At 41.4% G+C, this 25955-nt stretch overlaps 1 protein-coding gene across 1 annotated transcript in view; it reads left to right on the forward strand.

Annotated features, from left to right (window-relative positions):
* The window catches only part of TGFA (transforming growth factor alpha), a 43279-nt gene that overhangs the window by 12859 nt on the left and 4465 nt on the right, over positions 1-25955 (forward strand). Inside the window, exons 2-4 of the mRNA XM_075207419.1 lie at positions 5731-5784; positions 23599-23716; positions 24704-24853. Of these exons, the coding sequence (XP_075063520.1) occupies positions 5731-5784; positions 23599-23716; positions 24704-24853 (322 nt within the window). The remainder of the gene's footprint in view (positions 1-5730; positions 5785-23598; positions 23717-24703; positions 24854-25955) is intronic.

Raw genomic sequence — 25955 nt, forward strand, 5'->3', positions numbered from 1 at the left:
GAGCAGGGCCCTCTTACCTCTCTGTCTGTATGTATTACCCAGTATTGTCTTAGAAATGTTTGCTCCCAATTTTAAAGCGCTACGAAATTTGCTGGCGCTATATAAATAAATGATGAAGATGATGATGATGATGATGATATAGGTTAAGAGAGATCATGAAAGAAAACAGGAGAGAGAACGAAAGGGTAAAAAATGAGGACAAAGGAGAATCCCCCACTAGGTGGTACCCTAAAATTGGAAGCTAAACACTATGAGCCTAAGTCATTAAGGAGAGCAAAGGAGTAAGTTTGCTCCTGGACAATACCATGTTACAATGCAAGGGGTGCAAATTAGTTTATTATTTTGCACATAAGATAAATACTGGCTGCTTTTTCATGTAACACACAAATACTTGATTGCTTTATTTTTACACTGAAGTTTAAAGTTGATCTAGGACATGCCCTACCCCAACTATAAATTTGCCCTCACATTTTAAAATTACCTCCCCCTCCAATGTAACATGGTTTTGCCCACGTGCAAAAGTTACTCCTTTTTTATGCTCTGCTCTCTCCTTAATGACTGGGGCCCTATATTTTTTTGCCTTTTAGCTTAATTGCTGCTGTCATACAAGGTTTTAATAGTAAGGAACCTTTGCTTTGGAAACTGATTTGGATTAGAATAAATAGGTTGAAAGTGGTCTTCTCTGTAAGATGATCCCGCAAGCTGTCGGACGGGGAGATAAACTTTATTGACACATGTGTATTGAACAAAATGCAATTAGGCACAACCAGTAAATATTCCCACATTATACTTTAGGTTTGTCTTGTTTACCTGAGCAACGTGATACCTTTCTGACAACTAATGTGTTAAAAGTGACCTTACCTTTAACAGTCAACTAATGACTTATTATTAACCTATAAAGCTGCTCACTCAGCGGACTCTTAGCTGAGAAAGGTGGGTCGTTCCCTTCCAGGAAAAGAGTTAAATAATAAAACCTAAGCATTGGATGACACGTCTTCATAAACTGAAGGTTACAAGGCTTACTGCGCAGAGCTGACACTCTAAACATACCTGTCAGGAAGACACATTGCTCAGAAGCTTGGCACAAGTCAGGCACCAGTACTTCAAAGGTAGAGGCCCCGAGTGACTTCTCCAGCAGTGACTTATAGCACAAGCAAATCAGAACCTTTCTCCTCTTCTTGTTTGGTTTGGCTGATAGCGGCTGTGTAATTAGCTGAAGGAGACGGTAGAAGAAAAATGATCTCTGCGTGGAGCTAGTTTTACCTGAATCCCAAAAAAAAAAATGAACACATTAAACTACATGTTCACTTTGAAAGAGACATTTGGCAAAACTATTAAACGGTTTACTAGACTAACTCTCCGTCTCCTGTGTATTTATATCATGTGCGGATGAAAGTTTGTAAAATAAAAACAAATACAAATAAGAATTGCAGTATTTTTCATTACTTTAGACTACAGAATTTGTAAATGTCTCTCGTTGTTCCATTATATGAAAGTGTCGTGTTTCGTGTTGATTTTCAGTTAGGTTTATTTGAACTCAGAGCAATAGATGAAACACACAATTGGATATATGGTAAATTAACAGTTGTTTACAGGTCTGTCCTATATCCCTGGCTTTTCCTAATCTGCTTCTCTAGTTTAGACATATGACAGCAAGTTGCCCATGTATGATATCCCATATTTTTGCACTAATATGATTATGACAAAGAATACAGAAGTTATTCTCTTTAATGATTCATTGTCTACATCTCCCTAATGCCAGCAGTTACAATCCTCCTCTTCATATGTAGTGCTCCTATATAACCTGGTAGAGCCCTCGTTGTTCTGTAAATGACAAAACCCATGGATCATACTTTCATCATTTTCACCATTTATTTATATAGCGCCATTAATACCGCAGCGCTGTACAGAGAACTCACTCACATCAGTCCCTGCCCCTAACACACACAGACTAGAGTCAATTTGTTAGCAGCCAATTAACCTACCAGTATGTTTTTGGAGAGTGGGAGGAAACCCACGCAAACACAGGGAGAACATACAAACTCCACACAGATAAGGCCATGATCGGGAATTGAACTCATGAACTATAAGGCATGAACTATTGAACTCATGCTATAAGGCAGAAGTGCTAACCACTACGCCACCGTGCTGCCCATATACTTTAAGCATACTTACCCACCTCCCGAATTCCAGGTAGATCTCCTGGACTCCAAGGAGAGCAGACTCTCTGTACTTTACATTTAGCGCCGGGGAATTTTTGTTGTTTAATTGTCCCACATAGGAAGTGGGCGGGATGACAGCCTCCATGACGTGATTCTCCTCAGTTTGGCCTCACCCCCATGTCTAAATGGTGCTTTTGAGGCATTGTGTCATGGGAACGAAGCCAAAATCCTGCGATTTGTGGCGCCCCATCCACTTCTATCCTTCACCTCCCCTCCGTGAGATCCCGGAGAGGGGGTATAGAAAGTTGGTAAGTATGGTTTTAGGTCACATAGGTATCCCAGATTTTAATTTCAAAATGATGGAAACCCTGCGCTTCTGGCGTGTTCTCTTTGCTCTTTGAGACACTGCACCTGATACTAAGATAATGTGCGTAATTTGCACTTAAAAAAGTCACTTGTAAAAATAGTGTGTTTAAGCTCATATGTTGAGTCAGGAATTTCAGGATGCATTGAGCTCTGATCCTGTAGTATATATGGCAGGTTTACTTCAGGTGTACATCAGACAATACATACACTATACTTTACCAGCTTTATATTGTTGCCCTGCGGGAGATCCTGGAGCAGGGTGAAGTAGGAGGGCGGAATGGGGTGGGGCTAGGAGAGTTGCATCATTTTGACCCTGTCCCGCGACACAATGACCCGTAAACGTAACTTTGCGGCGGGGGGGGAGCCAAAATGACACGATTCATATGAATCGTGCCATTGAGGCTCCCATCCTCCACTTCACTAAGAAGTGGGCAGGATGCGGGAGAATGGCCTGCTCTCCCGGAAGTCCTGAGACCTACCCGGAATTCAGGTAAGATAGCACAAGGGAAGATACGTGAAACTAGCGTACGGCTTGTTTTCTGGGCATGTGCAGTACAAATTTGCGGATTTTATGCAATGCAAACAGGCGCTCTGTTTCCAAATATATAGCACCTGTTGCCCGACCGCAACACTTCGGTTTCCTCAACAGTACTTTTGAGGAACATGTTACATTTTAGTTGAGGCTTTTAAACCTTGAACTCTCTAAATCCTTACAAATATGACAGTGTTATTCTTGTGATAGCTGAGTTTATATTTTGGTGCCTAAAATATCACTTATAGATATATTTAGTATAAATTTTACTTTCCCGTGATACTGGTGTAACGTTCAACTCAATGGCTGTCAACTGTGACAGGGTCAAAGGGTTAAATCAGCGTTACAAATTGGATTAAGTTCCTAGCTGGGAATTTTCCTCACCTTAAGGGGAAACATTCAAATATATTTCTTGGAGAGAGATCAAACTGCTGCCGTTTTAATGTATGGGTGTCTCAGATCAGAACATTAAAATAGGAAGTTTGTATTGTCCTTACCTGACTTTCCGCGCTAAGATAGCAGTAACTATAATATTACAAAGGGGGACTTCTAAACGTTTTCTTGCTTTTTGCTCTGCTAACAGATTAGCATAAATGTGAATAGACATTATTTGATTTACTTTTGTGGATAAGGTATATTTTAATGATATGGTTATTGAAGTGGACCTAAACCTCAAGTTGTGTGTACAATACATAATAATCAAATAATAGGAAAATGTGACTATGTTATGTTTATGGTAGACACACACTGTACAAATATGGCTGGTTAGTTTGGTCAGTTCAGCCAAATTGACCAACCGTTGTACTGTGTGGGTACCTGACTATCGTTTGGGGGCTCATTGTTAAACCCAAAAGTAACCCTGTTAATGCTTATCTCTAATGACATCCCTGGTTTTTAAGGTGTTTGATACTCGTCTCAAATCACCTCTTAGTTTGTATCCTTCATCTCCTTCGTTTCCCCTTTTGAATTGGATGGTGATAGAACACCCAGTAGCCAATCAGATCATCGGAATGTTCACAGCACTATAGACCGGTACAAGATATGAGAATCATTGTGGTTGTCACTGACCTGTCCACCAGTGTGATTATATACGTAAGGATAGGGCTGCTTATAACTGGGAAGTGTCATGATATGAGAAGGTCCATGGGAATCAGGAAGGCACAGACAACAAAAGATGGTTGTGTCTAACACACCTCTATATGAACCAAAATTCATACATTCAGCTTTTTGGAGAGCTGCATAGTGCCAAATCTTTTACCCAATGCCTTTGTCTTCACTGTTAGAAATGACTGTTTCAATGATAAATATCTGATGAGTCAATTTTCGCATACACAGTATATGTAATTAACTACCATTTGGGATATAAGGCCATGTCTGACTATATTTGAGATTTACAGAGACACTGCTTCTAGACGTTACACATACCTCTCAAGTGTCGCACTTTTGGACTCGAAATTTCCTATTTTATTGTTCTGATCTGAGACACCCAGACATTAAAACGGCAGCAGTTTGAGCTCTCTCCAAGAAATATATTTGAATGTTTCCCCTTAAGTGGGGTGGACAGTATAAATAACTTACTATATATATTTCATCTACTGCTATATTTCTGTTTAAAAGTTCTGCTTAGGTTTTTTTAAGCTTTTATTTTTGTTATAGCGCTGGAACTTAAAGTTCAAACTGGTCTATCAGTTCCATGCATGCTCCGCTCCTATGCACATACTGAGTAGAGCAGAGCAGGGACTGCCAGGGTAATAAGTAACACCTATCATATTTATCTGACATGACTGTACAGCTTATAGTGCAGAGACTGGGATTATTACTTCTCACTCACATTTAGTCTCTAACACTTAGGGGTATATTTTCTAAACTGTGGGTTTGAAAAAGTGGAGATGTTGCCTATAGCAACCATTTAGATTCTAGCTGTCATTGTGTAGAATGTACTAAAGAAATGATAACTAGAATCTGATTGGTTGCTATAGGCAACATATCCACTTTTTTAAACCCGCTGCTTAGTAAATCTAGCCCTTAGTTTGTTATATGAATTGGAAGTCTTGTGGGTAGCATCATCCACTCACCTAAAGGCAGCAATCTGCATTAAACCACAGAGTGCATTACTCTAACAGCACAATACCAGTTTATTACATAGATATGGTAAATATGTAAATATGGTTTATCTGCACAACATATTCTTTTATACAAATTCCATTCACAATTTATTTGCTTATATGTATATAGTTCATATTTGGTAAAGATGGCAATTTTGTGGGCTGACCCAATATTGGTGCGAATTCAGCCTATATTAATTCACTTTAAACTGATGACATCACTGAGCCATGAGGCACCTGGCGACTCTCACTGTCCTCCAATCTCTTGCTCCCTTGCAATGTTCTTGGAGTTCCACGCAGTGAACTCTGCAGATCACTGTGTTGTTTCTTTGGGACATCATCTATCTTTTCTTGACTATCTCATTGTAAAAAAAAATGTTATGTTTGGAGCTCTTGACAGTGATGTCACTAGTTCCTAATGAATTGATTGGCTGAACATTGCACCTACAGATTCTATGCCTCCACTATAACAATGTTTACCCTTCACTGAAAATGTGTGTATGGCCCATTACAAGTATGGTTTATATTTTTTGTGCTAATGTAGATCTTTTCTTTTATGTTATAGGGTTTCTTTTTGCTGCTTGCCATGCATTAGAAAACACAACAACGGTGCTGAATGGTAAGTAACTTTTGGAATATATTTATAACATCACCTCTGCATTATAAGAATACATTGCAAAAACTTCTAAAGATTGTCCCACTGCTTATTTAAATGCAACAACATTTCATGTGTTTTTAAGAAAATTTAAATTCAATAGTGCCATGTGATGAATTGTGACTGTTCCAGCGGGTGATCAGGCATGAAAGAAAGTATGTGGAATGAAGCTGACCGTAGATTTAATCCGCAGCTGCACAGGGCAGCACAGTGACCTAGTGGTTAGCACTTCTGCCTTACAACACTGGGGTCATGAGTTCAATTCCCAATCATGGCCTTATCTGTGTGGAGTTTGTATGTTTTCCCTGTGTTTGCGTGGGTTTTCTCCAGGTGCTCTTGTTTCCTTCCCACACTCCAAAAAACATACTGGTAGGTTAATTGTCTGCTATCAAAATTGGCCCTTGTGCGTATGTTCTGGAATTTAGAGTGTAAGCTCCAATGCGGCTATATCAATGACTGATGATGATGATGAACAATTTATGGCAGAATTTTATCTTAAAATAAATTTCCTAAAATGTACTGGCGGGGCACCCTCATGGCAGGATCAGGGATCATTAGTGGTCATTCTGCATCATCTTCATTGAAGTCTGTTATAGCTTTCTGTTTTTATGAGTGTTGCAGCAAATAACTGTTGCCATGTAGCTCATGTGGCACAGTGAATCAATTTTAGGACCTAGCACTATACAGTTCAACTTAAAGTGCACTTACATTGGTGACAACCATTCTGTGTGCTGAGCCAATATTAGTTGACTAGGATCTAGTGATGTGACTTAGGGGCCTATTTCTGAAACTAAAAAGTGTGTTCAATCCCCGAAAACAATTAACCGCAAAATTCTTATTTACTATCCCTGCATCGCAGCAGATATCATAGATATCTGCTGCTTTGCATATCTCTTTGTTTTACTGAACAGTCCCCATAACAGTGTATGGGCACTGCTCAGTATCGCTATTTACTAAAGTTTGATAAAAAAAAAAACATTATTGTTTTGTTAGCATGTTAATGTACGCTTGCTGAAGCTGGCAAACCTTTACATAATTGAAAATTTCACTGAAGGCAGCTCTGCTCAGCGCATGTGTGGAGGGATCATGTGATCCCACCCTGTCACATGCTAATTTGTCTTTCTTTGTTTTACAATATGCTGCTCTGTGCACATGCGTGCACTATGCGGTCGGCGCATGCGCACAACGATTACAAAGAAGCCAAAGAACATCACTGAAGGACCGCAAGAGAAAAGAAAGTGTTAGGTAAGTGATACATTTCACAGGAACAGCCGTTTTTCGTAACAGCTGTTCCTGTGTTGGTTTTTTTCATAAATATGAGAAATAGTTCAATCCTTATCAATGCGATAAGGATTAAAAACTCTTTTTCATTTTTTGCGGTTGTTGGTAAATGTGCCCCTTAGACGTTTAGTTATGTCTGAGTGACAGGCAAAAAGTGTTTATTGAAGCATGTATTTATTTAGGAGAGAGAGCTCCTTGTTGTGCAGGACACAGTCTGTCTGTACCCTCCTCAGGTCACCAGTTCATCGCTTCCACTACCCAACCGCACTCTGATCTCTTCCTAGTCTTTCTAGACATTGAAGACCAAGCACTGTGCATCCACACATCATCTCACCCAGTAACCAACATGTCCTGCCAATCATATGCTTATCTGGTGCCTGGAACATGGAACCTAGTTACAAGGTTTTCTGTTGTAATCTGCCCCTTTGGGACCACATGTGTGGTTGCTGAAAAATGTCACATTGTTCCCTACAGGTGCAGAGCTCCGTTCCCGACTGCTGAGAAAACACCGGTCTTCACTATTCTGTCATCAAAGAAGAGATTTGAATAGAGACTTTAGAATGTTATCACATGTATCTAGAACACTCTGTGCTGTAATGCAAGAATGTATAGACTGCATACCTTACACAAAGGCTATACATTCACTCTGAATGTGTTACAGTAGAGGTACAAAAAGAGTTATGGTGGCTATACACAGGTCATCCTATTGTAACCATGGCCTTATCTGTGAGGAGTTTGTATGTTCTCCCTGTGTTTGCGTGGGTTTCCTCCGGGTGCTCCGGTTTCCTCCCACACTCCAAAAACATACTGGTAGGTTAATTGGCGGCTATCAAAATTGACCCTAGTCTCTCCCTCTCTGTCTGTCTGTGTGTGAGTGTGTGTGTTAGGGAATTTAGACTGTAAGCTCCAATGGTGCAGTGACTGATGTGAATGAGTTCTCTGTACAGCGCTGTGGAATCAGTGGCGCTATATAAATAAATGATGATGATGATGATGACGATGATGATTGTTCGACCTTCATAACAGGATCAAGGATCATCGATCAGTTTGGCCACATACACGTGTAACCAAGTTGAATTAGATCCAACTTTTCTTTGCTGGGTTATTGAGAAGGATTTGGTCAAACGTGGACAATCCCTTTAAGTTTTATTAGCCTATAAATGTCATCCATGCCATATGTTTAGGTGTTTAAATCACTATAACAGTTAAATGGTCCTTTCCATCTAATCCCTATAATGTAGTTATACCACTACTTCTAGGAATATAAAAATGTATCAAAACAAATAAATCTACCGCAAAGAATGTAAAGTTTCCAGAAACAAAAACTATGGGGGGATTGAATTCCTAGTGATGAGCGTCCAGACATCACAGCAGTGTCCGGCTCACTCTATTCCGGGTTCTCCAGTACACTAACATCATGGAGTTTCCTCTGCACCTCTATGGGCTGTGACAAACAATCAGGGCTGTTACAATGCAGCGGAATGACTTCACGACCGCTCCGGAGTTATAACGCGGAATATCACAGGGAAATGCATTTCCTTTGTGACCGCCTTGTTAAAACCGAGACACATCAGTCCGAAATGAGCGGGATGCAAGAAAACTGGGTTGATAAGAAAAGGATGGAGGAAAAAAAACCCAAAGGAATGGGAAGAAAATGTGGGGAGGAGGGAGAAGAAAAGAAGAAGCAAAACAAGTGTATACACATTATTGTGTGCACACACATATACAATGAAGTGATTGACGCTTAGGAGTCTCTTTATGACCCCTGCACGCCAGCCATCAATACGTACCACTGTAAATGGCATAAAGAAGCACTGCTGAAATTTAGTAAGCCGAGGCTGCCCTGGGAGCCCGGCATTGACCCCCTCCTCTGCGGAGATTTTCTGCTTTCTGGATTTGACTCTTCGCCACTTGTTAAATAGACCCCATAATCCGTTCTGCTGGTGCATCTAATTTTTATGCCCTTCCGCTCACAATTTCAAGTAAACAATTAATGCAGTATTCTTCTCCGAGAGGGTTAACGCAGGAGCTGCCACAGAGCTTCATCTGTGAAGTGACAGAACAAACAATGACAGCTGACTTGAAAGGCGCTCTCTCATGTGAGTTTCTTCACGTGTGTTTAACCAGCCGTATCCCTAGCCCTTCCCCAGGCACAAGGTTTTATGAGGTGTTTTCTTTCATCTGTATTTTGGCCTTTCCCACTTGGAGAGCACATGGGAACTGAGCTGTTCCTACTGGCGTACGCAGTTCTGTGGAACAAGCTGACCCTGCCATCTAAATGGACAACATTTCTACTTTTCTCTGTGGGAAATGAAAGAAAAATTAACATTATAATACACACTGCTCCTATTTCAGAGAACATCGTGGATCATTCTCAAATAGGTATGCAAATATTTTTTATTTTCTGTCAGATATATTATAGCTCAGCTTTATTTTATGGCACAGGACACAGATAAATTGGTTCATTGGACAAAGCATAAAGCCCTCATATACTCTACGATTGTGGAAGCCACGGTGCCCATTTTACACCGGATTTGCTTCAAATTGCAGCATGTATGGGCAAAGTAAAGACTGACGATCTGATCAGGAACATGTAGATGATGATTGGGACTGTCAGAAAATGCAATCTGATGATTACGTCACACTGGGTGTAGGACCGTTGTCCCGCTGCACCATTTGTGCCAGATGACATCCAGCTTAAACCCAAGTGCCGAATGGCAATATCTTGTCAATTGGGCATGGATCCGGCATTGCGATCATCCTTTAGGCAACCACCTAGTGCCCAGTTTGCACACAGGCACCTGGATTACCCTAACCTGTTTCTTTGTTTTTGTTTTTTATTAAAGGAGGAGGAAGGGGGCCTAAACTAATATAATGCCAGGGCCCCATAGGGTCTTAATCATACTTACCTACTCTCGGAAACTTGTTTCCGGGAGAGGGGCGTGACTGGAGGGCGGGAGGGGTTGGGGCGCACCCAAGCGCATCATTTTGGCCCCGCAACGGCAATGACATTTTCACGGAGGGGCAGGGCAAAAATAGCGCGATTCATCGATAATCTCGTCAAATGACGCGATTCTCTGTGAATCGCGCAATTTTAACAAGGGAATTCCGGGATGCGGAAGAAATGCCAGCTCTCGTGGGAGCCCGGGAGACTGACCTGAATTTCGGGAGTCTCCCAGGCTTTCCGGGAGAGTTGGCAAGTATGGTCTTAATTTAGCTCTGGGATCTGGTCAGCCTTTAAGAAACCAGAGTCTTTTAGTTAGCAGTTGTAGTGCAATGACACTAGCTCGTTGACTGTATATCGGCCACTTAGGGCAGGCAAAAAGGGGAAGCCGTCATTCCTAACCACGTGGAATGCTTTTTTCCTAAGCTTTGCTAGTGTTTCTTCACTATAACAGCATCCATGTGTATTGTCATATATTTTAGTGATTTGTGGACTTTATAGTTGCTCGCTTCCTGTTTTATGATTACTGTTAGTCTGGCTATCAGTCATTTTTTTTCCCAGGAAACTCTCTTACTGTCCCCAGTTGAAGATGCAAATTCATGGTAAATAAAGGCAAGAGCTGCTGTCCTTTTTCCCTATACCAGCTGCGTATAGAAAGCAGTTTTTCCAGATAACTTCTGAAAGTTTGCCAAAGTACATGAACATATTTATGACTGCATTACTATTTTTTTTTTCAAGGTGCGTTTAATTTGGATCAAAGCACCTTTTTGTTATCAATCTTCATTTCTCGCACGTCTCTAGTTTTGAAGTGGGTTCAGAATAGAACTGTTGTAGCCAATCAGATCATTGGAATGTTCAATGCAGCAGAGTTTCAGGAGTTGTAGCCAATCAGATCATTGAAATGTTCTATGCAGCAGAGTCTCAGGAGATGGATGTGCTAATCTTTGGGGTGCAGTGATTGTGTAAGTGAGGACAGGGCTGCATGTGATAGGGACAGTGTCACTATTTAGGGAGAGGAACGGGGGTGAGCAGGAAGCTACAGATTGAGATGTTGAACAGAGTCTCAAACAGCACAGAGTAGTAATGTTAGGCTCTTGTCAAACTGGTGAGTAGGGATTGCACTGTACAACAGTAGAGGCGGCCATTTTGTGTGCTGTGCTAATATTTAGCCTATCGATTGTCAAGGGACCAGTTATAACATGGAGGCACAAGGTACAAAGTGATGTTGCTAGTTCTCTTTAATATTGGTTCAACCTACAAAGAAACACATACTGCAATGAAATCTTTTTTGGTCTTCAGAAATCTTCTTTTAGCATGTCTCCTTCATTTTTGTCCTTTTAATCATTTTATTGATTGATTTTTTACTTTAGATTGTGGTCATGAGAATAGTTTCTTAAGAATGAAGGAAGAATGCAGAAGCTTTTTTTTATTCTAATTATAGTTTTGTGTTTAATATGAATGTGCCTCCTGCAGTCTCTCTTATCCCTGATAATCCTCCGGCTAAACTGATTGGGAGAAGGAAGAGCAGTTAGTACTTTCAGGGAAAATTATGTCTGAGGATTTAAGAGAGACTGGTGTGGGTCGTTGGTTTATAAATCACAGGGGGATTTCCAATGTTCTGTATAACATTGATGGTATAAAGTATGTGGGTGATTTATAGGAATTTTTTTCTATGAAATCATCTGGTAGCGGAAATGCTCGTACTCATACTCCAACCTGAGACCTGAACTGCACTCTTTGTCATAATCTTTTTTGAATTACTTTGCAGTATTACAGTCCCCCTGCATCCTGTTTTCACAGACCACCGTTTAGTAATCACGTACCTGCCAATATTATGATATTTAAAAAACACAGTGAGCCATGGACCACACACTTTAAAGAGCCACTAATTTAAACATACTCATCCAATATAAAAAAAACAAAAAACAGTCTTGTAAAACTCAAAATTGTGTATAAAAGTTCCCAAACCATAATAAAAGAAAATATTTTTGACATTGCATGTAACCACATTATTTACATTACTATTGGCTGTCTATCTGCCATTTTAGGTGCTGGCGGGTTTACTGCAATGCCCTTAAATATATTTGTGGCACATTATCAGGGGCTGTGGTAGAGCCACCTATAATGTGTTTACAGGAAGGATCCTCAGAATAATAGAGATTACTTATGGAACCACACCCTCAGCATTCATAATACTGTGCCATCATCAGACAGTGTGGTAACCATGGCGATCTTTTGAAAACTTATTTGAGGTCCAGTGATGCCGTGTTCACCGTCTGGTAAATGCAGCACCAGCACATGATCACACATGCAAATATATTGTCACCCAATTTGGTTGTTTTTGTACAAATCGGCCTGACTTTGGAGCATATGGACAAATATTATAGCATACTTGCCAACCTTTGAGAAGGCAATTCCGGGAGATCCGGGTCAGGGGGCGTGGTTGGAGGGCGGGAGGGGGCGGGGCACGATGGATCACAGCATTTTGACACACACACACACACACACACCCGTGCACGTCAAAAACGTAATTTTGTCGTGGGTGGCGGGGCCAAAATCACGCGATTCACCACGAATCGCGTCATTTTGATGAGTGAGTTCCGTATGCGGGATACTTGCCCGCTTTCCCGGAGTCTCCCGGACATTCCGGGAGTGTTGGCAAGTATGTAATAATTATACAAACAAATCAGATCTTTTTGGGTAAGATGGAAAATATGGTCGGCTGATGATCCTACTACGCTCATGCCTTCTGGAGCCAAAATCGCCCACATCTGGTCAGCAAAACAGATAGTCAAACAGGCAAATAAAGTGTTTAGTGTAGTCACAGTCCTTTCTCCAATTTTATTATACTTCACTTAAATGATAATGTTACATATATAGTTCTGAATGTTTTAGTAGCTATCATATAAAGTAATTTCGTTTTTTGCCAACATTTAAATACAATTTCCAGGGACACTATGTTGCTTGCCAGGTACGTTATGTACATAGCACATTGTACAGACACAGCATGTCCCCTGAACACAATCGTATTGTGTTTTAAATACTTCCCTTGAAAAATGTTAATTTATAGCGCAGAGAGAGTGGTAATACTGAGCATTACTTACAGGATACTGGAGAAGTGAGATAGTATTATGTATTACTTCAGTCTCTCTAACAGGGATATGGTCAATGAGAAGTCTTGGGACTGTGCCTGGAAGAATGAGAGGTAAATCTGCAACTTGTAGTTTAAGTTTAATGGTCCTTTAATAACAAGTTTGTCTTATTATACAGATGTTTGGTCAGGGAGATAAATGTAAGACAGACTTGCTTATCTAGCCTTGTCTGTCAGGCCACCAGAAGCTGTTTCTTCATTATGTATGAACTTTGCTATCACTTAGCAAGATTATTACACAATAAGCAGGTGTCAATAACACGGGTGTTAGAAGGTTTGCTGAGAGTTTGACCTGATAGACCGTTTAATAGTAAATACATATTATTGTCTCTAACAACCATATAATATGTGTTCAGCTGAAAGCTGTGTCTCTAGATTTCCCAAGCGCCATTTCTCTTAATCTCTGCATTCTAAATGTAAGGGATGGTGGAGGATTGTGCGTTTCACCACTGCAGACGTCTCTGATTGTACAGCTGCCTCCGTCATCCAATCAGTTTGTGGACCATGAAGGCAGTCAGTGTGCACTGTTAATGGATTATATATTATCTAGGACATTAGCTAAACACATTAGAGATTGACAGTGCGAAATTTCCATGTTTTCGGTAATGACCGACTGCCTGATAAAGTTTTCGTCATGTTAGAAGCCAAATGATTTATAGTAACGGAGTAATTAAAAATCCAAAAGGAGCATTATTATCAAGGTCTGTAAATATGACATCATGGGAATTGTAGTGCTGCAAGCCACATGCGATATGTTTAGACGACTGTATCCCTGGAAATTATTTTAAAATGGTGGCAGCTATGCATACATCATGGGCCTCATTTAGAGTCGGATGCAAAGTCCATTTCAGGCGCATCCTGCACATTTCCACTGATGGGACATGAGCAGTAAGCAACAGTTCCCTTCAGTTCCGTCTGCTTTTCAGACGCAGTGTACACTGCCACAGCTGGCGTCTCAGTAGGAGGGAAAGGGTGGAACACGGAGTTATGCAGGCATGACCGTGAATAATTCAGTTACTATGGGCGTCTACCCGCAAAAACTACCCTAGTCGGATCAAGACGCAGGCGCAACACAGGTCAAAACCAGGTCAAAGTGTGGCAGAAATTAGGTGGCACCAGTAGTTAGCTAGCTGAGAGAACTGCTCACAGCTCAGTAGGGTATCAGTTTGCCGAAATTTCTACAGGAAAAGAATTGAAAGTGTTGTTGTGCGTGTGATCAATATTCATATCAAGCACATTGTCGTAGGCGAATATTTCACTCAGACATTTGGACCATCCGTCCAGGTAGACGATGGACAACCATGTCTAGAAGGTGACAGCAGATGTTTTACTGCGACCACGTTCTGTGAACATAGGTGCATTCAACTTTGATTTATTTTTTGCTCTCCATTGTAAAAAGCTGGCAGCTCAAATGTGTTGTGTGCTTTTCCTACAGCCTAAGCCATGATTAATTACCCTGGTCCTATTTGATGTGGCCACAAGCAGGGAACTGTGATGTAATTGTCTCGCATCAAAGTGAAGAAATCTGTCTTAGGTAGGATCAAAGTGAACACATGGTGCAGATATGGTAAATATTACATATGGGTGTATACTACTAACAACCCATACAAAACATACTTCATTTAAATATTGCAATACAGGATTGTGCAAAATCTATTAATATCTATATTAAACAAAGGAAATGGCGCTGGCACCTGAAATGTATTCATTTCAGATAATGTGTGTCTGTCACTTACACACAGTGTTTCCCTGTTACTTACTAGGTCAGTGATGGCTAACCGGTGACACTCCAGGTGTTGTGAAACTACAAGCCCCAGCATGCTTTTCCAGCTCTCAGCTAGTTATCTACTGACAAAGCATGCTGGGGCTTGTAGTTTCACAACACCTGGAGTGTCACAGGTTAGCCAACACTGTACTAGGTAATATTAGTGAATTGAGGCTGCACTCTCAGCCCACAAAAAGGCCTCGCTTACCGTTAAGAGCAAATGCACCAAATTTGTACTTTGACATATTATATTGTGATGCAAGGGGTGCAAATGTATGTAAAGAGAATACTGGCTGCTTCTGGATTGAGAACACAAATACTGGGTAACTCTAAGGGCCAGAGTCATGTTCTGACATACATCAGTTTGCGCAGAGTAGCTTACGGGAAATAGCTCTTTGTATGCGCAGAAATGGACCTGACGCCAATGACCGCAAATGCATGCAAATTATATCCGCACTCAACTGACACTTACTAGGGCTTGAGGTGGAATGGGAGAAGGAAGGGGTGGACTAACGTAGGCCATGTTCAGTAAGGGCGATCCAAAGCAGGTTCAGCCGATTGAAGTCCGGTGTTTTCCGTAGGTGCGCTAGTTTTCACCCGTTTATTATTTTCTCCGCCAAGCTGGATGTGCTCCTAATTCTAAATTAATTTCATTCATTGTCAGAGTCTACAGCACTGAGGGTGATTCTTCTAGAGGTGCCAAAGACTTTTTTTCTCAGAGCTCAAGTGAATTGTTGTCTCTGTATATTTTATTGTAACGGGAAGTAATACGCCCAGCTTTGAAGCCCAGGGAGGATGTCTTGTTCAGTGTCAATAGAAGATGCTTCAATGAGTTTTGGCAGCTTTCTGTATCTGCTCCTTCCTGATTCATGAGCAGAGTCTCAAAGTTGCCACTAATACATATTGTGCCCCCTCCGTAGTATCTTCCATCTCTTAACTACTACTCCTGGCCATCTACTATTGTAAGCAAAGGCAGGAAGGACGCATTGAGCTTGGCAGATCTGTCTGTCTGTACGTACTGTATGTTCCAAGTCAGTAGGCCATGCTAGACTGCAGGAAAATCATGGATTCCAGGATGTATAATAAATAATACCTGCCCCAATTCAAACAAATCAAAGACACAGATATATGGTACAGATGCCAATTGTCTCTAATTTGCAGGGACAGTCCTTTGACAATGTTTGCCCCTGGAATTGTCAGTATTATGAGTTTGATTCCTGACCATGGCTTTATCTGTGTGGAGTTTGTATGTTCTCTCCGTGTTTGCGTGGGTTTCCTCCGGGTGCTCCTGTTTCCTGCCACACTCCAAAAACTTACTGGTAGGTTAATTAGCTGCTATCAAATTGGCCCCGTGTGTGTGTTTATGTTAGGGAATTTAGACTGTAATCTCCAATGGGGCAGGGACTGATGTGAGTGAGTTCTCTGTACAGCGCTGCAGAATTAGTGGCGCTTTATATATAGCTGCTGATGATGATATTATAATATTCTATTATAATATTCAGTATTGCCCAACTGTGCAATAAAATGTATTTTTCTGCATTTTAGATGCAATTTTTCTATTTTCCTGTAGTCGGGAGAGTTAGATGTTATTGAGTATCTAAAGTGCAAAAATGTACAGCAGGGGCTAGCTGGTGAATTTTAGCCCGAGGGGAGCGAGACTCTGTCTTTTTAGAACATTTTAAAAGAAAATGAATGCAGGCAGCCCAGTGTACGCAGACCAAGGTAGCCCACTATGGGACCAGACCGGGATTCAGGTGCCTGTCAGCCCAGTCAGCCAAACATAGTGGAGATTGTAAAGCTTCATGGTCCGCCAAAATTTAACCCAAGATACATGAATCACAGCTTGTGTGGATGAGAACTGTTCCTAGAATGTCAGGTATGGATGAAAGTTGGCCATAAAATATTGACCACAGTGAGAATTGTAAACATGTGACAGTCACCTAATACCAGTCACTGCATTTAATGGTGCACATATAACACCTTTCAACAATGAACGAGTGTTGGCGGAACTATGATGCCAGCTGAGACAAGAGCAAAACAAGTATGTATGAGGTGATCTTTCTAACTCTCTTCATGTGTTTTACCATCTCTGTAAATCATACTTGCCAACTCTCCCGGAATGTCTGGGAGACTCCTGAATTTCGTGTGAGTCTCACGGACTCCTGGGAGAGTGTGGCAATCTCCCGCATCTGCGAAGTGGGCAGAATTAGGTCTAAAACACTTCTATTCACCGGGAATTGCTGCGTTTGGCCCCGCCCCCTGCTTTAAAATGACGCGTTTGCGTCATTACATCACAGGGGCGGGTCCAAAATGCCATCACGCCCACCTCCCCCTGCAGGCTCCCGGAAGCCAACTTCAGAAAGTTGGTAAGTATGCTGTAAATGTGATGCTTGCATCATTTCCAAAAATGAGTCATGTGACTCGAGTCAGGGGGTGAGGGGCGCATGTTTCTTAAAGGGGTTCTTCAGTTTAATTACAATTTTTACCTCATCTTCTTTTGAACACACCATAATGGTGCTTGTTTTTTATTTGCCATTATCTATCTATATTGTATTAATCTGTAACATGCTATATTTCATAACAGATTACAGTGAAGCTAAGCATTTAACGCACATATGAAATTATAGCACAGTACAGCAGGTGAGCTGCATTGTAATATGAGTGAAAGTAAAAATAAAATATAATTGTTGAAGCGATAAATAGATTTTTCTTGAAGATTTTGATTTTCTGTTTTTTTTCATTTATCTAGAAAAACCCGTTAGGTAGAAACTGACATGACCAGGAAATCACAAAAGGTGATTTTTGTTTTTGGCAACGCACATCTAACACAAATAAGGGCATATAGGGTCACGTAAGGGCGGGAAAACTTGACCTGACCCTAAGGGCCTGATTCATTAAGGCAAGCAAAACTAGAAAAGCGGAGTAAATTTGCACCTTGGCAAAACCATGTTGCATTGGAGGGGGAGGTAAATTTAAAATGCGGGGACAGGTTTATAGTTGGGGTAGGGCATGTCCTAGATCAGTGTTTCTTAAACCTGGTCTTCAGGACCCCTAACAGGGCATGTTTTCCATATCTCCTTGCTTTAGCACAGGTGTATTCATTACTGGCTGACACATTGCAACAGATCCACAGGTGGTATAATTATTTCCCTTGTCACCTGGAAAACCTGCACTGTTAGGGGTCCTGAGGACTGGGGTTGAGAAATAAATATTTGTGTGCTACATGAGAAAGCAGCCAGTATTTCCTTATGTGCAAAATAATACATTACTTTGCACCCCTTGTATTATAACATGGTTTGTCCAAGAGCCAATTTACTTCTTTTTTCTGCTTTGCTCTCTTTAATGAATCAGGCCCTGTATGTTTAACCGAAACCCCTAGGAAATTTGAATACATATTATTTTTACACATATCCTTTATTTTGGTGGCTCAGGGCGTTAGCAGCAACTTATTCCTATCTGAATAAAACATTGATGCCACTTGTATTATGTATCTAACCCCGACTAGGGGATCCCCTTGTCACTGATACATAGAAGTCTAAAATAGAACACAAAGTAATAAAATAGAAAGGGTTCATTTTATTTTGCTCTTTTTTCCCCAGCATGTCTGACCTCCGTGAAATCACACTGTGCCCCAGCTTCTGTTGGTGGTTTTCTCATCCAAACCATGATTTCACCTCAGCTTCTGTTCTCACCTTTTCATGCGTATGGACATACAATATGTGTAGATATTGCTGCCAAGGCTTTGACGGCTCCTCTGGCAGAGAAAACATTACACTAGTATAATGATTTAGGTCGGCATTAGGAACTTAGTGGCATATTATATGCTATAACTTTTCACTGGGCGAGGACTTACCTCCACAACACATACATGCTACTATGACAGACTTCATTCATAAACCTCAGCTCACAAGTCAGTAGCTGAAACCTGAAACTCCCAACCGTCCTGTTTACGATTGTGTGGCGCCTGCTTGAAAAGAGGGTTTTTTTTATTTTTAACCTTCTCCCTCCTCTTCAATAAATATGCAGGACTAAAAGAAAATTAAATAAAACCTGCATCAATCTCTTTATTCGTCCCGCAGTTTCCCCCGGAGAGGGTGGAGGGATTGCTATAAAAGCGAAATCTCCTGCCCTCTTTTTCAGTCCCTGCATTAAGGGTTCAAAGAGCGTTCCATTAACAGCACAGCTTGTTTGCTCAGCGTGATGTTGAAAATTAGGTTGTGTCTTTTGGAAGATTCATCTGCAAATATGTCTGCTGGCAGTGCAATTAATAGGTCTTTTTAAGGTTTGGGGCATCCTATACCGCAGAGTAGCCTCTGGAAGGGTAGTCCTGGTGCTTAAAGGTTTATTGATAAACAAGCAGCACTTTTTCTGGGCTTTGACAGTGAAACCGTTATAGGGTATCACCCCCCCCCTTCACGCTCATTCTGTTAATCTACTGTAGGTGCCTAGGAAAAGAAGTATTCTGAATCAAATTATTTCCAGTGGCAAAAATCAGGACTCTACTGGAAAAAAAAAACAGGACATGTCTGAACTGTAAGGATATCAATGTGGCAGCGCAGAGGGTTAAGTCCATTCTAGTATATTGATAAATTAGTTTATTGAGTAGAGAGGGAAGACTTCAAAAGGACAGACATCTAAGATAAAGTTCAAAGCCGTCGTAAACAGGTGGTCACAGAAAGTTCAGGGTTTGCTCATTGTTGGAATATCAAGGTGAGGAGAGAAGAGGCAGGGAGACAATACACCTGGTAGGTGGCCTAGTGAACGGGCCAGGACCTTCTTGTTACAAGAAATAAAAAGTGTAATCACTTGGCTAGAAGGAACAATAGATCTAAACCTGTCTAGTTATATATTATCCTTCTATCGCAGGCACTCAGTTTGAGGTAAAAATTAATTGACATTGTTTAATCCTCCTAAACATCTATACTCAAACACAGCTGTAGACAAAGTTCAAGACTATTTCAGGTAAATTCACCTCAGTTTCACCCAATATTGTTTTGATTAGACCCTAGGAAACAGTTTTTAAATTAGACATTTTACCTGACAGACGGTCCCAAGTAGAGTGTACCTGTCACCTATGCACAGTGGTGGCAGCCATCTTGTGTGCCGAGCCAATGTACAATTAATGCTTCAGTGATGTCAATAATTCTTAGGCTGAATATTGGCTCAGCTTACTAAGTGGCTGCCTCCACTCTGTTTAGGTTACAGGCCCAGTTTAAGGCATACTTGCCAGTGGCGCACGCAGGGGGGGTTTCTGAGTCTCTAGAAACCTCCCCCCTGCGCTAACTAAGTGACCACTATAGCTGCACTGTCCTATACAGCAGCCGCGGCGCTGTCAAAGAAGCGTCCGCGGCGGTGCTGTATTGTATACAGCACCGCCGCAGACGCTTCTTAGACAGCGCCGCGGCTGCTGTATGGGACAGTGCTGGCGAAACGGAGCTGCTGCGCATGCGCAGCAGCTCTCTCTCAGGTTTTTTTTTTTGCGGGGGGGTTTTGGGTCAGCGGGGGGAAACCCCCCCCCCCCCCCCTTCCCCCCGACAATCCTCCGTGCCCACTGCTTGCCAACTCTCCCGGAATGTCCAGGACACTTCTGAATTCCGGGTAGGTCTCCCGAACTCCCGGAAGAGTGGGTCATCCTCCCGCGTCTGCCCACTTCCTAGTGAGGTGGGCAGGATTAGAACCGCCATGACGCGATTCTAAGGGAATCACATAATTTTGGGCGCCATTACGTCACGGGGGTTGGGCCAAAATTATCTATATATTAAAAAACTGGGGTCATGAATCGAACTCATGACCCCAGTGTTGTGAGGCAGAAGTTCTAGCCACTAAGCCACCGTGCTGTGGTTACATAGCAATGGTACCTGGCACTGGATGCTGGAGGCTTATCTGGCAGCGATGGAGTCCACAGGGGGACTGCACTGACCAACGTTCAAAAGGTTAAGGCAGGGTAAATCTCTGATAAATAAATAAATAGAAGAGCTGCAATGACCATTCTCTGGAAAAAACAACTGTTTTCTCCAGATTTTTGGCTCATCGCAGCTTAGTAAATAGACCCTTTAATGTTGGCAGTATTTGTAGCAGGCAATCCAGCTGACTGACCCCATTTATCCTGAGATACCTACGTCTGTTAGTAATTCTGTTAGTGTTTCTGTTCCTGTTAGTACCCTGTCATTTTTAGAAAACAACACAGGTCTTTGTAGAACACCCCAGTTGCTCCCTCTGCATATTAAATGATTACTTATCAACTTCTCTAATCCAGGGAATTTTAAAGCTGTTTAGCAAATTCCAACATAACCGCAAAGTGTGGCCAAGATGACCGCAGGCAGGGCAAGTTAACCCATCAAATTCCAGATATTGTGGCAAACATCTCATACGGCCTATGAGGTATTGCTAGACATCTTCGATATTTTCGTTTTTGACATCATTAGTGGGGTGTTTGAGAGGTTTGTCTAAATGAGACGCTGCATGCAGATGCTGATGTAACAGCTGTTCTATGATGGCAAGTGATTACAAATGAGTGTCTATTATCTTTATATGTCACTGGCTCATTCCAGTACACGAGAAGCACCGTGTGAGTGACAGACAGGCTGCTCCATATAAACGCTGTCATCATACATCCGTCATATACTTTATGAAGGAAAACGATCATCAGTCTTATGTTTTACTGTTGTGTAAAACGAGATGTAATAAAAATGTACAATTTATTCCACTGTAATGAAAAAAAAAAAAGTTTTCATTACATTTAAAGTGTTTTCCTTCCGATGACTCTTATGGAACTTTTATTAAGCACATTGCCTTATCAAGGTCAATTTTCTACTTTCCAGCCATGTTTCTTTATAACCAAAGAGACCTGTTTATTCTCGTCACCCTTGGATACAGCAGAACTCTGTTATCTGGATAACGTGAGCAATGCAGAAAGCGGAGCAGAACTTTTCTAAGAGTAAATATGATGATACAAATACAGTGCTGAAAAACACAGAAGAAAACCAGGAGGAAAAAAATCTAACAATTTAGTAAAATGTTCATGAGACTGTGTATAAGTTTGTAAAGAAGAGGCTAATTTCATTCAAAATTAAGAATTTAAAAAAATATGTTACTTGCTAGTGCTTAGCACATCTGCCAATTGAACGGCTCCCCTAATGTGTACAATGGTCCGGGCAGAAGATTCTTCCCGCTGCTCTAGCGGGCCTGGTTCAGGGTTGCCCAAGCACTCTGTAACCTCTGACCACAGGGATTGTGAAGAAGCACGCAGATTATGTTACTTTCTAACTGGGCAGGGATGTGTCTCTCCATAACTAGTCTTTAAACTCATGTTTGTGGCCCTCACTGATCTATAGCACTGGATTGAAAGCAGGGGAATAGCATTGGTGAGGCAGAGCATGCCTGACAGAATGATTATATTATACTAATCACCTCACTTACCAAGCCTCTCCTCTGCTTCGTGGCGTACCAAAGCGGAAAGGGGTATTTTCTTCTGCCTTCAGGTCTCAAGTATCCTCTAGTTATAAAAAGAAAACATGTCTTAGAAGCAGGGGTTCCTCATGAAGTGCTGCTCTTGTAATGGGGAGAAGGTTAGGGTTCATTACAAGTGCTTGCAAATGTTATCAGATATTATAATATATATGTACATTTTTAAAACTTTAATAAATGATATGGTTCTAAGTGACACTATTCATGGTAGTAGTCATATAAAATGATTTCCAAGCACCAAGTCTGAGGGTCTGGAGACATAGAGGTCCAAGTTCAGAACCAAGACAGATGAGAAGATCTAGTGTGGGCTTTGCAACCTCTTCATATAATGTAATCCCTTATGATGGTAAATGTTTGGGTAAATCGTTGCTAAGTGCCCTCTATTGTGTGAAAATGTATCTCACGTACCCCCTAATGTGTATAAATGTTTACCAAGTACCATGTTTTGTCTTTGAATGTTAGATACTTATTCTAATTTTCATGAATGTTTTACTCATTCTTAAGGACAGCTACCCAATGGTTTTTAAATACTGTTCCTAACTTGCTAAAATAAACTTATTCTATTCAATATACAAATGATTAATATGTCAAAACTACTGTTCATAAATAATAGGTAATAACGCACCCCCTACTGTGAAATATAAGTATATAATGCTGTGTTCACATTGCCGCCCCGGCAATATCCTGGGTATACGAACCTAGGATAGTGCCGGGTGACAGAGCCTCCCATCCCGGTAAACTCCGGGTCGACCTGGCTCACAATGAACCCGGGTCTACCTGGGTCTCCCTAGCAACATCACAAGAGGACTTTGATTGGCTCCTCTTGTGATGTTGATTTTTTATTTTTATTAATTTTTAAACCTTCATTCGTTTTTGGTTTTACAACCTGGGTCTCAGCGTTCGGGCTGGCGGCAGCTACCCGGGTCAAACCCAGGAATAACTCTGCAAAAGACCCTGGTCTAAGTCCTGGGTCGTACGACCCGGGTAGATGCAGGGGTATAAGACGTCACCTTGACCTGTTTGTTGCATCTTGTATTTACATGGACATGGTACTCCTTATTAACTGGTAACATCCTTATATTGGACAAGAGGGGATGCATTGTCTCCTGTAACCTGTGTACAATGAACCGTATTCAATACCTTGTTTATCTAATCTCTTTATATCTGCAGATCCTCCAGTTGCAGCAGCAGTGAGATCTCACTTCCTAGACTGCCCAGATGCTCACAGTGATTACTGCTTCCATGGAACTTGCAGGTTTCTAGTGCAGGAGGCAGAACCAGCCTGTATGTAAGTCCCCATCATGCACCAGGATTACAGCCTTTTCTCTCTTGTTCAAGTCACTTTTTGTGAATGATAATAATGTGTGATGGACCTATCATATTAGTGGAACTACAAGTCCCAGCATGCTCTGGAAGGCAGTGGCTGGAAGGGCACGCTGGTGCTAGTTGAACCCAACAGCTCTAGAATGCCCTACCCGTCAGTGGCTATCAGTGCATGCTGGTATGTGTAGTTCCACAACAGCAAAAAAATTAAAACATTTAAATAAAGTGCAATGGAATAAAACTCCCCAAACCCACTTTATTGTAAAATAAAATCTATTTTTGTTCTTCACCCTCATATGATAACTTCCATTTGGGTCACAATAGTGTAAGCTCTGTTTTGGACTTGTTGAGGTGGAGTGTTGGGACATCCATGTGGAGATAGCAGATAGACAGTCAGTTACTCCAGAGTACAGGAGGTTAGAGATCAGGGGAGGAAAGGTAGATTTAGGTGTCATCAATGTAGACGTGGTACCAGAGGCCAAATGAGTTCCCCAAGAGAAGAGGTTACAGTGAGAAAAGCAGAGGGCCAAAGATTTATTATTATTACCTGACTATAGGGAAGATAGTGATCTACAGTGGAGTATAGATGCTATCTTGTAAAAGAAGGCTCTTGTGAAGTTTAACTTACTCTCTGCTTTATAAACTACTGTTTGAAGGAGGTTTTGACAAGGGCTTCACACCTATATTTTCCCATCAGTCTATGCTGCCACAGGACATAGCAGGCAGGCTTATGAAATCACAGAGTAGTACAGCTATATATTTTCTCATGGGGAAGAATGATAGCGCCTTATGTAATGACTGAGCATGAGACAATGCTAGTCTACCATTACTACCTAGTCTACCAATCAGCACTTTCCTGGGCCTCTTCCTGGAGCTCCATTAAGTGTGCTCATTCTAGATCCTTGCTAGCTGCACTGTTGTTGATCACAGGTATCTTGTTCTGTATTTGCAGATGTACTCAAGGCTACGTTGGTACACGCTGTGAACATGCTGACCTCCTAGCAGTTGTTGCTGCAAACCAGAAGAAGCAAACCATCACTGCACTAGTGGCAGTGTCAGTGGTGGCCACAGCTCTGCTCATTGTGGTCTGCATATTAATGCAGTAAGTACGAATGTTTCCTCTACATCACAACATATGACCAGGCTGTTATACCCTCCTGTGGAGGTGTAGCTGAACGACAATGCTATATTACACAATAATTCAGTTAGATAGCACTAAAGTGTACTTGGCATGCGCATTCGACCATGCTAACATCAGTACTACAGCCTGATTAAAAAGACTAATTGCAATTTGCATTCCTGAGAAAAATCGATAACAAAAATCAGCTATAAAGCTGTGCTCCCTCCCTCCATGGCTTGTACATCCAGCTATACCACCTTGGTTCAATTAGCTCTTGTCAAACTCTCAGTAATTCTCATAAATATTTATACTTGCCCAAATGTTGGCGTGATTCTAGAATCTGTTTATATACATGACAGGGTCACGGTAATGATACCATTCTACAGTTCGGGGTTAGTGTGATAACATGGTTCAAAACTGAGGCACATAAGGGAAAAAATTGCTTTTTGGGGGTGAGTAATAGTTGCATACACAAGATTTCCATGTCTGTGTTTTGAGGTACAGACATATTAAGATATGCACAACCTCAAATCTAGTGTATACTGTAGATGTGTTTGGGGCAAATGTACCTTGATTATCATCATTTGAAAACTGCATCTTTGTGTAGGACTCAGTATTTACACTTGGTAAAGAATGTATCCGAAAGATATGTATAACCAAAAATAAGAAGTCTCTTAAAGGGGCATGCCCTTGTACATGAATGCCCCGGATCCGCCCCTCCATGTGTATGGGGTAACAGGAAGAACCCAAGCATGCAGCTCAAAAAACTGTGGCAAAAATGTTTACACATTTTTACGTGGTACAAATGTAATTGAAGCTAATTGTAAATCATCCCCTATGTTTGTATCCCATAACCAGGGCCAGTAGAACACGGTAAGCCCGATAAGAACAGCGGTAGTAAGGTTACCGCGGTGCCCCGACAATTTTCTTTTTTTTCGCCTCGTCAATTTCCAGTCCCTGCTCTGTAGATAAAAGAACACGTATCAGAAAAAGCACTGGCATACGGGGGAGCGTCGTATGTGCAATGATACCACTTCCTCACATATGTCGCAGAGTGCTAAAGGGGCTTCACGGCACAGGCGGC

The sequence above is a fragment of the Mixophyes fleayi genome, chromosome 4, assembly GCF_038048845.1.
Source record: "Mixophyes fleayi isolate aMixFle1 chromosome 4, aMixFle1.hap1, whole genome shotgun sequence".
Taxonomy (NCBI): Eukaryota; Metazoa; Chordata; class Amphibia; order Anura; family Limnodynastidae; genus Mixophyes; species Mixophyes fleayi.